The sequence below is a fragment of the Pocillopora verrucosa genome, chromosome 2 (genome assembly GCF_036669915.1).
Source record: "Pocillopora verrucosa isolate sample1 chromosome 2, ASM3666991v2, whole genome shotgun sequence".
NCBI lineage: Eukaryota > Metazoa > Cnidaria > Anthozoa > Scleractinia > Pocilloporidae > Pocillopora > Pocillopora verrucosa.
This window is the reverse complement of record NC_089313.1, coordinates 4,042,902-4,055,918: the sequence shown is the minus strand read 5'-3', so window position 1 is coordinate 4,055,918 and position 13,017 is coordinate 4,042,902. Positions and strand designations below refer to the sequence as shown.

At 38.7% G+C, this 13,017-nt stretch overlaps 2 protein-coding genes across 2 annotated transcripts; one reads left to right on the top strand and one right to left on the bottom strand.

The window, feature by feature from the left end:
• Window positions 1–290: 290 nt before the first annotated feature.
• On the bottom strand, window positions 291–5,306 carry LOC131792685 (syntenin-1). The gene is made up of 8 exons (XM_059110095.2): window positions 5,169–5,306; window positions 4,678–4,719; window positions 4,181–4,303; window positions 3,223–3,593; window positions 3,006–3,113; window positions 2,554–2,617; window positions 1,868–1,959; window positions 291–1,099 (listed from the first exon to the last, which is right to left on the bottom strand). Exons 1-8 carry the CDS (start codon window positions 5,223–5,225, stop codon window positions 1,045–1,047), a joined length of 912 nt encoding a protein of 303 aa, XP_058966078.1. The 5' UTR covers window positions 5,226–5,306; the 3' UTR covers window positions 291–1,044.
• A 189-nt stretch (window positions 5,307–5,495) lies between these two features.
• On the top strand, window positions 5,496–11,903 carry LOC131792703 (uncharacterized). Its single transcript, XM_059110120.2, has 5 exons — window positions 5,496–5,649; window positions 6,670–7,587; window positions 8,537–8,669; window positions 9,687–9,841; window positions 10,516–11,903. Exons 1-5 carry the CDS (start codon window positions 5,529–5,531, stop codon window positions 11,592–11,594), a joined length of 2,406 nt encoding a protein of 801 aa, XP_058966103.2. The 5' UTR covers window positions 5,496–5,528; the 3' UTR covers window positions 11,595–11,903.
• Window positions 11,904–13,017: the final 1,114 nt, after the last annotated feature.

Sequence of the window (13,017 nt, the reverse complement as noted above, 5' to 3'; positions counted from 1 at the left end):
ACCCCTCCACCTACCCATCCCTTCAGTTTTTCTGCAGTTGGCACATAAATTGAAAAAACTTTGTGGATTAAAAAGTGAAATAAAAAGGGGGTGGGACACATAAGGTATTCATGCGAGTAATTCTGTAAATGCAAATATTACTCCACCTACCCATCCCTTCAGTTTTTCAGCTGTCAGTGCACTAATTGACGAAAATTTGTGAAGGACAAAAAGTGAAATAAAAAGCCCGGGTGGGATAAATACTATAACTGCTAAATCAAGTATTCACATTATAAAAATATGCAACAAAATTCAAATCACATGATTATTGTGGTTCACCTTTATTTACATTCTATAGGAATGAGACCACCGACTTGCAAAATTACTATTGGACGGTAACTGTTATAAAGACATAACAAATACTTTTAATTAAAATACTTCTGGCAACATCAAGAGCTCAAGCTATCTTGAATTACCAACCAGAGGAACATAATCAAAACTTCTTTTCTTATTATTTCTGTTGTACAAAAAGAGTTCCAAGGAGCTTACATGTTTAAGTAAATTTGTAAGATCCTTTGATATGCAACTCTGCTATCTACTTTAAAAAAAAAAAAACCCAAAAAAAAACAAAAAAAAAAACACTAAGTTTGTGCAAGACATACTGACAGTGGAGAAAAATAAATGAACTTTTCAATCCCCCCCTTTTTTTTCCCATCTTGCTTGCCACTGTTTTTCATCAATTTCCACAAACTGATTGGCAGGGAAGAGAAAATATTATGTAAACAATTATGAAAACAAAGATCTTCAAGTGTATCAACACATGACACTAGCACTTGAGATATGGTAACTGCTGCACTAAGAATCTTGCTCTTTTCTAACCAGTTTTACTTTTAATAGTAACAATCAAATGAAAGAATATCTATCATTACAAGATTTCTCTCTCTTTTTTTTTTTTTAATTTTTAAAAATTTTTAATCTGTAGCTAACTTAAAACTAATGCCCATATATCCACTCTATATACTTTGTAGATGCTTTAAGGCCTTCATGGAATGTGGTGCAAGTTTCTTACAAGTCAGGAATACTGTGGTCCATGGTTTTCTTCATCAGTCCTTCGCCCATACTGTGGAAATGAAAATAAATGATTTGTAAGTGTTACTATCTTGTCCATGCAGTGGAGCCTGTGGAACACTTATTTTGACCCTTTTACTCCCACAATCCAATAGTAATTCAATAGTAATTCTCCATACTGTCTGCCATACATTGCTTATAATTTCAGTTTGGAGAATTTGGTATTGAGTCAAATGATAATCTCTAATTGATATTTTTCTATATTCTCATTGCTTGTCTACTTGAGATTGTATTGATATTGTAAGGAGAAACTCTGTTTTGGTCTTTACTGGGGGTGAAAGGGTTAAATTTCATCATACAAAGATCAACACTGCATTGGGCAATTTCCCTGGAGCACAGGAAAAACACCACTCGAGGATTTCAATTGCTCAACCAAAATGAGAGCAAATTGAAAGAATTCTATTAACAACATGACTGAGAGTATATTTTGTCAAGGAAAATCAGATGTAGGGGAAGGGAGAAGACAAAATTCAATAATAAATGTTGGAACAATGTTAAGTTTCACAAGGATCACATGCAACATCTGTTGATTGCAAATGTAACACTCTCCAGCCTCAAACAATTGTTTTCATTGTACATTCTTTGTTGTTTTGGAATACAGCACATGCAGCATTCAAAACTATTGATGTGGGCCTTTACATATTGTTTATTGGATTTACAGCAATAATCTTTTTCTCAAGGCTTGTGTGCTTGTGTCTGTGGAACATTTACTTTAAGAATTGCCCTACAAAAGTCAAATTTTGAAAAAATAAAATCTTACCATTTCACCATATGCTCAAAAATGAAAGTTGGTATGATTGTCAGTGTGATAGTCTGGCCTGCCTTCTCAAGGATTGCTTTGATGTCACTATCCTGTAAAATAAAGAAAAGAGAATAATTTTAACTTACAATTTTAGGGATGTGCACTACCACAGAATTATTAAACACATAATGGGCATTTTGTGAAACTTGTTGTAGTTGTTAGCTATATGCATAGCAAGTGTTGTACTAGGTCTAACTTACACTTTTTTTTTCAAAGCTTGACAACAATAAAAGTGCAGATGATTCAAACAAATTCATGCTTTCATTGTACAATGTAGATAGAAATGAGGTTGTTTGTTTCCATTTTTTAAACATCTACCCAACATATATCCTTGTCTGTGGTCGGTCATACATGTAAGTTAAAATTTCTAACTAAGCAAAAACTTTCTTTAAAAAATAAGACAAAAGTGTTAGAAACAATATTTGAGTTTCTTGCAAAGTTACTACAGTTCAGACAAAGGAACAAGCATTACTCTGAACAAGTTTGAAATTGCTCCTGCCAGATTTCAGTCCCTGCTAGGGTAGATATCTCAACAAAAGCACCAACAATCTACCTGCATTAAACTACTGCAGTTGCAATGCCACTACCCTTGTGCCCTCACTTTTAGCAGAGGAAAGCATCTTTAGAAGACAAAATTTTCCTACCTTAAGTCCAACCACATTTTGTCCATTTACTTCAACAAGGTTGTGTTCTGTCAACAGTCCATTCCTACACAACAATAAGGGTTTCCATTAAAGAAATACAGCAGCAAAGAATATTACAAATACATGAAAATATTTTCAACTTCTGAATGAAAGAAGGTCTTGCATCCCAATACAAAATGCCAGTAACCAAACATTTTCTCCAGAATATGATCAGTTCAAAGAATAACCCTTAATACATTTTGAGCAAATTTTTTTGTTGTGAATAGTTATAGACAAGCCTCTGTTTTCAAAAATACACCTTTTTCCTAATACTGAAATATTTTAAATGTCCTTGTGATAACAGGCCAAAGCAGGAAGAAATTTGTGAAAGTCAATATTTGAGAATGAAAGACTACTGCAGTACATGAAAGTAGCAAACTACTGCTCCATAATTTTAATTTCAAGTTGTTTACCTTGCTGCAGATGTATCCTTGGCAATCTGAGTGATTTTACCATTTTTAAACACAAATCCAACATGGCCACTACTATCCTTCTGCATAACAATTGTTCGCTCAAATGGCCTGAGGAAAAACGATATCAAGCAATTTTATTACATTGTTTTTTTCTATTTCACAAGAGGATAAAGAAGAGTGTAAAATGGAGGCTTTAAAATCATAGAGAACTTCTCACCTGTCTCTAAGAGCAAACACAATTCTCTGTGCAGATGCATTCTTCAAAATCTTCATCACCTTGTCACCACTATAGCCTGCCAAAGTTTCACCATCAATCTGTAAAATCTGATCGCCAAATCTTAACCCTCCCAGGGAAGCAGGAGAGTTTGCATGTACATACTGTACAAACACACCCTTGTTGATAGCCCGCACACGAAGGCCAACCTTTCCACTTCCATCCTTGCAGAGAATCACCTCACGGATGCCTTGCTTGATTTCTGCACGCCGGATGCCCAGATTGTTGTCTCCACTTACTGGGGCAACCATCCCACTGGTCTGCGGAATGGCAACAGCTGCTTGTGGTCTAGGAACTAGTGGACCAGCTGTGCTCTGTATACAAAAACAAAACAAAATTAATGCTGCAATAACTCCCCTTTCAACTTGTACTGTGAGAAACTATGGGTAACTCCTCTTTACTTATTACACAAATGTAATCTTGTTTCTTCTCTTTATGTCAGTAATAAATTTATGGGGGGAGAGGGGCGTCTTATCTCTCAGCTTTGAGTGGGGTCACTATTTTACTGTGGTCAAGTAATTTGGTGTACTCATATTCTCCATACTAATCTCTCTACATTTCTCAAGGTAATAACAGGGAGAATTTGTTGGACAATCAGGATCTTCTAAAATTGGTGATCATTTCCTTTATTCTTATCATCTTTGTACTTGACTCAAGTGTGATGATGTAAAGAGGAATTAGAAGCCAGTCACTTTAAGGGGTTTAAGGCCACATCAGCTTAACTCCTGAAGTCCTGACAGGGTTACCCATCACAAAAATGTTGAAAGACAGAGATTAAAAAATGGGTGAAACCTTTGCCTTCAAGGAATGGGTCAGGTGGTGGGCTTCTCCTCCAGGCCCTGAGCTATCTGTAATTGAAACCTTTGTCAACCAGCATACAGTATGATTTCACTCTACTTACATATCCTGGCACATGTTGCCTGACAGCATCCTCAGAAACAGCAAGACCCATGTAGTCATTAAGAGAGGGATAGAGACTACTGGTTGGGGCAACCGGCCTGGCCCCTGGGACAGAAGCAGGAACCTGTAAATTGAAAAAAAAAACACCTAAGAACAGTGGTATTTATGAACTGTTATAATTTTAATTATAAATAACTAAGGGGTTCTTTCTTGTGGTAATTTTCCATGTATTTTGTCCTACCCCCCTCCTACCCTCAAAAAGTAATCAATTGCTCAGAGAGAGCTTGAGAAATCAGGAAGAAAATGTAAAGGTGTTAATTTTTTCACAATGATGTCACTGAATCAAGTATCGAGTGTCGCGACCTCAATGTAGAATAGCTTCAAAATACAAACAAGTATGGCTGAGTTTTTACACCTATAGAATTTAATAAGCACTTTAAATATACTAATGGGTGAAAAAATTTGTGGATGATGTCAAGAAAATCGGTTATCACTTACTTGGTAACCAAGCGCAGGCTGTTGTGGGCGAGCTTGCTGAGCCTGTGCGAGAACAAGACGGAAAAAAAAAAGATTACATGGTTTCTTAGGTATATTACTTGCCTGATCGTTCATTTAAAGCTAGCACGAGAAAATACATCAGATCTCCTGAAATACTGGAGCTGACTACCCTGCAGTCTTTTACGTGACAAATTATTTTGCAATGAGCTAGGGAAGAAACCTTCTGAAGTCGAAATTCAGAAAGGAAAACTGATTCTAAAAGTTACAAAGCAATTGCCAGTTTTGATAGGATTGATGGACTGTTGAAGTAATATAACATCTAAGAAGGCTGAGGTTTATCGTTCATTCGTATAAATGTCAAAATAAAGCTTCCACACATCAAGGAAACCAACGACTGTCGATCGCTTTAAAATACCTTCGAGAGCCTTGCAAATTTCAGAAATCATACCGGTACAATTTTGTCGGGAATTTACGTCTAAAACTAAAATTACCTGTGCTTGAGCCATCTGATCAACCTTCATATCTTCTAGAGACGGATACAGAGACATCTTGAAAGATTCTTATTTGTAATAGGGAATTTACGATGATAAAAAGAAGTTCGCTCCACGCTCCAGCTGAAATGTGGCGGCTTTCGGACTTAGCTACATATAAGACGAGCCAAGACTATGTTTGGAACCCTGACGTCATCCTTAATCACATGACATTTACGTTCGTATTTCTCAATAAGGCATTTTTCGCTACGTCACTAAATTATCGACTTCTTTCGTCATCTCCGAAGATGTTTCGACTCGATAGCGTCATTTGGCGGGAAAAGGAAGCCATTTTTGATTTGATGTGCGATGTGAACTAACATGGCCGTCGCAATCGGAAATGGAAGATATTACAAACTTTTTCGTGGCAATTCCGCGCCAAAACGCTTGCTCATTGGAGAACTGAACGAGCCAGGATTGCTGTCAAGTTCATTTATCCAAGGTTTGTGCAAGTTTTCGATGTCGAGTTTTATTATCATATGTTAATTTGCTACTTTTTCTTCCTCGATGGGTTTTCTTTGAAAACGACCGTCTTTAAACTTAAAGGAAACAACTATTATCAGTGCAGTAGCCTTTGGAAAACAGTACACTACAATCATATCCCATGAAATGCATATCGCGCAACTGCAATTTTCGAGATTCTCTTTATGAAAAATACCAACTCGAAATTAAAAGGCAAAACAATTTGAATACGGAAGCGATCCTCGTAGTTATGAACACTACTTACTTGGTAAAAAATTCAGGTCCGTACGGGATTTGAACCCATGACCTCTACGATACTGGTACAGCGCTTTACCAACTGAGCTAGCAAGCCGGATAGGAAGTGGGAGAAACATGAGACGTAGTCGAGTGTTTCTCCCTACACTTCTTTCGTGCACCAGCTGCTTCCTGCGTGCTTTACAACCGTCGAGAACACAGTCAAGATTTCTCTATTTGATAAATAGATTCCTTGTTGCTGCGTGTCTGTTCAGTTATAAGCCAAAGACGCCATCAAAATTTGGTAAGAACAAAAAAGTGGCACATAAGCACACTGAGCTGAGTGTGTCACTGATGATCTTATCATTTGTAATCTATTTCTATCCTGACTCGTGGAAATATGGAATTTATTTCGTGTATACTAAATAAAAAAAATTAATGTTTTTAATGGAAACATCTTCTATGTAGCTGTCTTCCCATAGATCATTAACCTTTTAACTCCCATGAGTTACCAAGACAGAATTTCTCCTTACAATATCAATACAATATCAACCAGAAAAGTGATGAGAATAAAGAAAGTATCTACTTGTGGATAATTGATTGATCCATTACTAAATTCTCTGAACTAAAGTTATGAGAATTGTATGGTTGACAGTAAAGAGAGTTACAAATTTGATCTGGAAGTTAAAAGGTTAATAAGAACCTATCAAAATGTGTGTATACTATGCAATTCAGCTTATCATACAATCATTTCTTTTTCTTGCAGGAATTGTAGGACAAGTTTTCCCTATAAAAAATTCAGAGAGGTATGGCAAGCTGTGTAAGATTGTTTTGCGGGAAGATTTGGAAAAGCGAACTCTAAGGTCAACTTGTGCCACAATTAATGCTTTCCTGTTAGGAGATCTGGCTGATGAAGGTGATAGAATTAAAGAGGGTGATCGCGTGGTCTTGTCAGAGGTTGTTGTAGAATGTTCTCCCACCGATGAACACCTATATCAGCTCATTGCCTGGCGAGAAAAATCTCAGGCATCAATTTGGGTGATAAATAACAAGGGAAATGTGAGAGTTAATAATGCAAGTGGTAATGAAAAAACTCAAGTGAACAATGCAGGAGATGGAAAAAATCTTACATGTAGTGCTGACACTGATGAAGAAGAAACTGTTGTGCAGGAAACATCAGAGCCAGGGTTTTACATTGTAAAGAAGACATCCACTGGTGAAGAGGGTAGAAGGAGAAGCAAACCAAAGATATTTGAAAAGAGGAAAGGGAAATTTCATCTTGGCCCCAAGGGAGTCACACCTTCAAAATCACATGTAATGGGGAAAGTTAGTGATGCTGTCGTTGTAATAGACAAATCTGAAGTGACAAAACGTTTAAGTCAGAAAGATGAGATGGGTGGTGTTGAATATTTAAGCCTCAGCATACAAAATGGCAGTCCAAATCAACCATCCAATGTGCAGTGTACTCACACTGAGTTGTCACCAGCAGGAGTATCAACAAGAATTTGTGAGGGTGATATGAAGGCTGGGCAAATGAGAGATCAGTCTCAAACAAGCACAGTGCCAAGTGATTTGCTGCAACTGAAGGCTCCAGAAGCTAGTGCTCTATCAATTGTTGAGAGCGATGTCACTGCTGAAGGGAACTACCAGATTAATGATAAGGTTAATGCACAGCAGAAAACAGGTAACAGCTCTGAGCATCTCTGCTTTTGTAAGCTGTACAGTGTAGCTTGGTATCCTGCACAATGCAAGGCATTTATCTGGTGGTCAATAGATCAGTGGGGGTATATAGATGAGAAAAAGGTCACAGAAGATAGAAAAATGAATGAAATTGATATTTTGAGAAAGATGCAAAAAATTTCATTCCACTGATCATTTTCACATTACACCTGAAGCATCTTTTTCATGGAAAACTTCAAGTAGGTCCTTGCAGAGGTCAGGGAATTTTCTTTGTGCTTTTTAAAGAGTACTAACCCTTTAACTTCCACGAGTGACCAAGACAGAATTTCTCCTTACAATATCAATACAATATCAACCAGATAAGCGATGAGAATAAAGAAAAATATCAATTTGGGGATAATTAGTTGATTCAATACTGAATTCTCAGAACTAACGTTATAATAATTGTATGGTTGATGGTAAGTAGAATAACAAATTTGATATGGGAGTTAAAGGGTTAACCTTGTGTACAAATGCTCTGATAGCAGTGTGTGTGATAATTATTACATAATGATTCTCAAATGCACAGAAGGGATAAATGAAAACAAGGCCTTTAATATGAGACTGCTAAGAAAGAACAATGCAAATGACATTGTTTCACCTACTTTGTCACCATAGTTTTAATCGTTCAAGAGGTAACCAACCTAGCATTGCTCTTTAAAATGTAGTGAACAGTTTCTCTTTGGATCTGACATATAGTTTAATTGTTATATATTTACATGTGTATGAAGATTTGATCAGCAAACTTCTACAGTTGTAGTTACAATTGGTCATTACAAATACTGTAGCTGCCCACTCCCCCCTCCCCCCCCCCATTTAGCCAAACTTTTGACCAAGTACCTCCTCTATTACTTATTCATGGAAAGATCATTATTTGTTCCACTTAGACAAAAGAAGTAACTCTTGTTTTATAGATGAGGCACAGCAAATGTCCAACGAAGATATGCTTATGCCTGACTTTGAACAAGAGGATCAGGTTTTTTTATCAGCCCGTAGAAGATCATCTTCAACTTATTCTGTTGCCAACCAAAGAAGTCCTGCAAAAGGGTTAGATGTTTGATTTTTTAGTTAAAATTGGATTTCAAAGTTTCTTAAAAAGAAAAATTTTTTGATGTTAGATTCCACAGATTGATTTTGCTGCGACATGCACCATGATTTGTTTAGAAAATGTCCCTCTCTAAACTGGTGGTAATGGTCTGCCTCCAACTTTTCCCCAAATTGAGGCTCACTGCGCATTGTGTTTTGTTAAGTTCTCATTAACAGTCTTATTGATTTTGTTTCAGTTGAGTCAGATAATTGTCTTGAGAGGGCTGGACCTTGGTTAATTCTTGAAGAGTCAATACTTGCCATGTGTTAAATGAAATTTAGGGAAGTTTTGTTAACCTTCTCTCTCATATGGGAGATGTCACAGGTGTTTGGCTAGTGTGCAGGACTCTGATTGAAGGAGTCATGATTGAAGCTTTGGTCATCTTGGTCTTTGGAAAGATACTTAAATCCCATGATCTCTTAGCAGAGAAAAGTGGCTACCACAAATGGTTTAGACTACAAATGAGTACCAGCAAATTGTCTATGTGTTTATTTATATATCTATTCAGTGTGAAAAAAATTTCAACAGGCAGGACCAGTTCAGCTTAAAGTTGGTTTAAATGAGGGCTTGTATAAACATTCTGAATATGTCAATGTACATGGATCTATATGAAAGTAAAATACACAAACAGAATGCCCCAACAAAAATGACTATAGAGCTGTACATATAAAGAAAATGAACAGTGCTATCTGCATTAGAGTGATGAGACAAATTTATGATTAGCAACAGAGGGGGAGGGGGGGGTCACTTGTTTCTTCTATGGACTTGTGTTTTGTTTAGGAAAAAAAGTAATACTCCTGTTTCACCTTTTTGCAATGATGGCTCACAAAGCAAACCAATAATCTTGTACATCCCCTAAATGATCTTTTTAATTGTTTGCTTTATTTTTCTGATTCAAATTCCATGCTGACCATGTAAACTTCTTTGGATGACTGCCTTAATCTACAATGACCATTAATGCCAGCTTTTATCTATAGGCTGAACAGAAGACCTGGCATTCCTGGTGAGATTCTGCACCATGTTGCTGCAATCAATGAAGATGAGACATTCTCTACCAGTACAAGGAGTTTGATTCCTGAAGACTACACCCCAGTGGCAAGTCTGTTGGCTGACCAGGGATCTAATGATCAAGGTTAGTGGCTCACACCTACTGAAGTGGCTTTTACTCCCTAAGATCAGTATGCATATTCTCCATACTCTTCTCTGTACATTTCCTAAGGTGCTGACAAGGAGAATTTGTTTGATGATCAAGAGCTTCTTCAGTTGGTGATCATTTCCTTCATTCTCATGCCCTCAATGTGTGATTCAGGGGTGATATTGTAAGGAGAAATTAGATGCTGGTCACTCTTAGGGGTCAAAAGAAACTTCTCTGATGAATCAAGACTCATTCCAAGTTCATAAGCAGAATGATTAAACCATTTCACTTTTTTCTAGAAGTTTCCCTCTTTGCCTTTTGTGGCATACAGCTGTGATGGAACACAGCCCTAAAAATGAAAAATAAGAGCTAATGTAGCTAATGTTGACTACAAAGTTACTCAATCATAATAACTATGAAGAGAAGCAAAGGTTTTAACCCTTTCACTCTCAAGATCTCATTTGTCATTCCCCTTACTTTCTGCCGTACAATTCTTATGCTGTTAGTCTGGAGAATTTGGTGGTGGACCAACTAGTAATCCCCTAATTGATACTTTTCTTTATTTCATCACTTGTCTGTTTGATACTGTATTGGTATTGTTAGGAGAGATTCTGTTGTGGTCACCCTTTGGAGTTGAAGGGTTTTAAATTGAGTTCTTTCCTTACCCAAAGGTGGAGTGAAGAGATCTTCTCCTAACCCAGTCCTTGATGTCAAGCGACTGAGAGCTTCTCCTGGACCTTCCAGCCAGTTGTCTTCCCGTGACCAACTTGGCAGTCCACGTGAGGGCGAGCGTGCCAAGGAGAAGTCCTCTAGAGAGGCCGCTGACTACACTGTTCCTCAAGGTTATACTACCTTGGCTAATCTAAAGCCTGAAACTGTTGTGAACATCTATGGAGTGGTGAAATCTTTCAAACCGGCCTGGAAGTGCCGAGGCACCGACATGTGCTCTGTTCTTATGATAACGGATCCTACGGTAGTTGATTCCACCTTTGGCCTCGAATGTGTCTTCTTCCAGCAGACCATCAGTCGCCTGCCTGCCGTTCACAAGGTGGGAGATATCGTGCGATTGCACCGCATCAAGATCTCGCAGTACCAGGAAAAGCTTCAAGCGATGTCATCCCGTGGATTTGCGGCGATTGTCTTTGACCGGGATAGCGAGGTACCAGTGACAGCAGAAATGGCGAGGGTCTCAAGCTCTACCTTCTCGCTATCAAAAGAGGATACGGACACCATCCAGTGCCTAATAGAATGGTGTGACTGCAATCCGGCCATCTTTCCGCTAACTAACTTCATTCCTGTTGCGGAAATTAACCCAGACTGTTACTTCGACTTGGTCGGCCAGGTCCTTGGTGTTGCATTACATCGTACCCTGGACTGTGTGGTACTCTTTGTCACTGACGGTACCCATCCTAATTGTGACATCCGAGAGTGCACTGGCGATGAGTACAACGCGGTAGAGCCTCCTGATAACCACCGCTCGGCGAAGGACGGCGATGTCATCTCTGTGTTCCTTTACGGCGCTTACGCCGAAGTTGCCCGGCTTCTTGCAAGAAAGGGGAACTATGTCATCCTTCATAACTTGCATTCCCAGATCCTGAAGCAAGGCGGGTCTGTTTGCAGTGTGGTGGACGTTGTGAGGCCCTATGTCGAATTGTGCATCCATAGGGGCACCTGTTATGGGCGTGGTCTTACTCTTCTGTCCGCTGATTCGCCAGAAGTCATAGGAATTAAGAAACGACTAGGTGTCTAATTTGACACGACTTTTCAACAATTCAACAGTGTTTCTTTTCTTCCTATGGCTTTTATCGCTGAAAGTTTTTTTTTTGCTGTTTCTCCTTGTGTAAATACTCCCTTTTTACTCTCTTTGAGTTCAAACGTCGTCTCGTGTACCTAACAAACAATAATGGCAACCCGTAAAATGGTAACTTAAAACTATTGATGTATGTTACACGTAACATGAAAGAGTATTTTCTTGTATTAGGCTTCGTCAAATTTAACGACATTAAGGGCATTGAAATTATCCACTTTAGTCTTTGTTTGGAACGTCATCCTTCGGACAGGGTGGAGGGGGAGGGGGCAATATCCGGTAGCGATTTTCAGTTGAACCAGCACAATCATGTTGAACCCCTCCAGACCCGCATAATGTTCGAGTGGAAAGGGTGGGCGGGTGGGGGGAAGAGGTGTCTTGTGCTCCTCTCAGGCGTTAAGTAAAACTAATTGAATGTTCTAGCAAAATTTCTCCCAAACTCATATAATTTTCGCTCCTGTTGCTTTTTTCTCAACACTCAACTGTATAAATAACTATTTTTTCTGTTGTCGCTACATCTCCCCTTGGTGTGTCTACATAGATATGCTAGCTTGAGGTCAACTTAGCTTCTTAGATAACTGCATGCATACGAGTGACCCATTGCGGGAGCAAAGCGTGGAATTACCCGTTGCCCAGAAAGTGTGCGAGTCATTTCTTTTCACCTATTGCAAAGACTGTTGGTTGATCGAACGGGTGGTTTCCTATGTCTCTCCCCCCCATATTCTCGTTCTTGGGGCTCTCCTTTCCCCACCCTCCCTACCTCTCTTTCTCTCTCGCTCTCGTTCAACGGGGGCTGGAAACGGAAGGGGTCCCCAAGAACCAAGTCGACTGTTCCCGCCTCTCTTTTCTTCGTAAAACTTCCATGTGTTGAAAGGAGAAGGTTTTCTGCCCTCGTTGCCGACATAAACTCGGTTATGAGCCTAAGATCATGGCTCCCGAATGTTTTTTGGTGAGTTTGTACTTTTCAAGCGAAAGGTTGCAAGGGTGAGGCGAGCGGGTGTCCTGCTTCTCATGCCTTTCTCGCCTTTGCATTTCACGGTCCCCTGAAAACAAACAAAAGAAAAAAATGGGAAAGCTTGTTCTGCAGGCAAGGATTTTAATGAGAATATCTGCTTTGTCCACCTCGGTGACCAAGTTGAATTATCTCGGTAGTATGAGCATGAATTACGCCACTGACCATATGAGCAGAAGGCAGAATTTATGGCACGAACGAAAACGTATCTCATAAATGATGTTTGTCAAGAGGTTATAAAATTTCAGTTGCATTTGTTTTTCAACTATATATTGCAGTACTTATCTTGCAAGGCATCAAATTTGAAAAACAATAAAGGAAAGTTAAGAATTTTTGCGAGATCAACATTTCTGC

Bases quoted from the DNA above. Each gene is read 5' to 3' on its own strand.
- LOC131792685 (XM_059110095.2), bottom strand. From the start codon at position 5,225: ATGTCTCTGTATCCGTCTCTAGAAGATATGAAGGTTGATCAGATGGCT. The intron at 4,304-4,677 runs GTAAGTGATAAC...TTCAATTTACAG, and splicing joins AGCCTGCGCTTGGTTACCAA to GTTCCTGCTTCTGTCCCAGG. The intron at 1,960-2,553 runs GTAGGAAAATTT...TTTATTTTACAG, and splicing joins AAAATGTGGTTGGACTTAAG to GATAGTGACATCAAAGCAAT.
- LOC131792703 (XM_059110120.2), top strand. From the start codon at position 5,529: ATGGCCGTCGCAATCGGAAATGGAAGATATTACAAACTTTTTCGTGGC. The intron at 8,670-9,686 runs GTTAGATGTTTG...TTTTATCTATAG, and splicing joins CAAAGAAGTCCTGCAAAAGG to GCTGAACAGAAGACCTGGCA. The intron at 9,842-10,515 runs GTTAGTGGCTCA...CCTTACCCAAAG, and splicing joins CCAGGGATCTAATGATCAAG to GTGGAGTGAAGAGATCTTCT.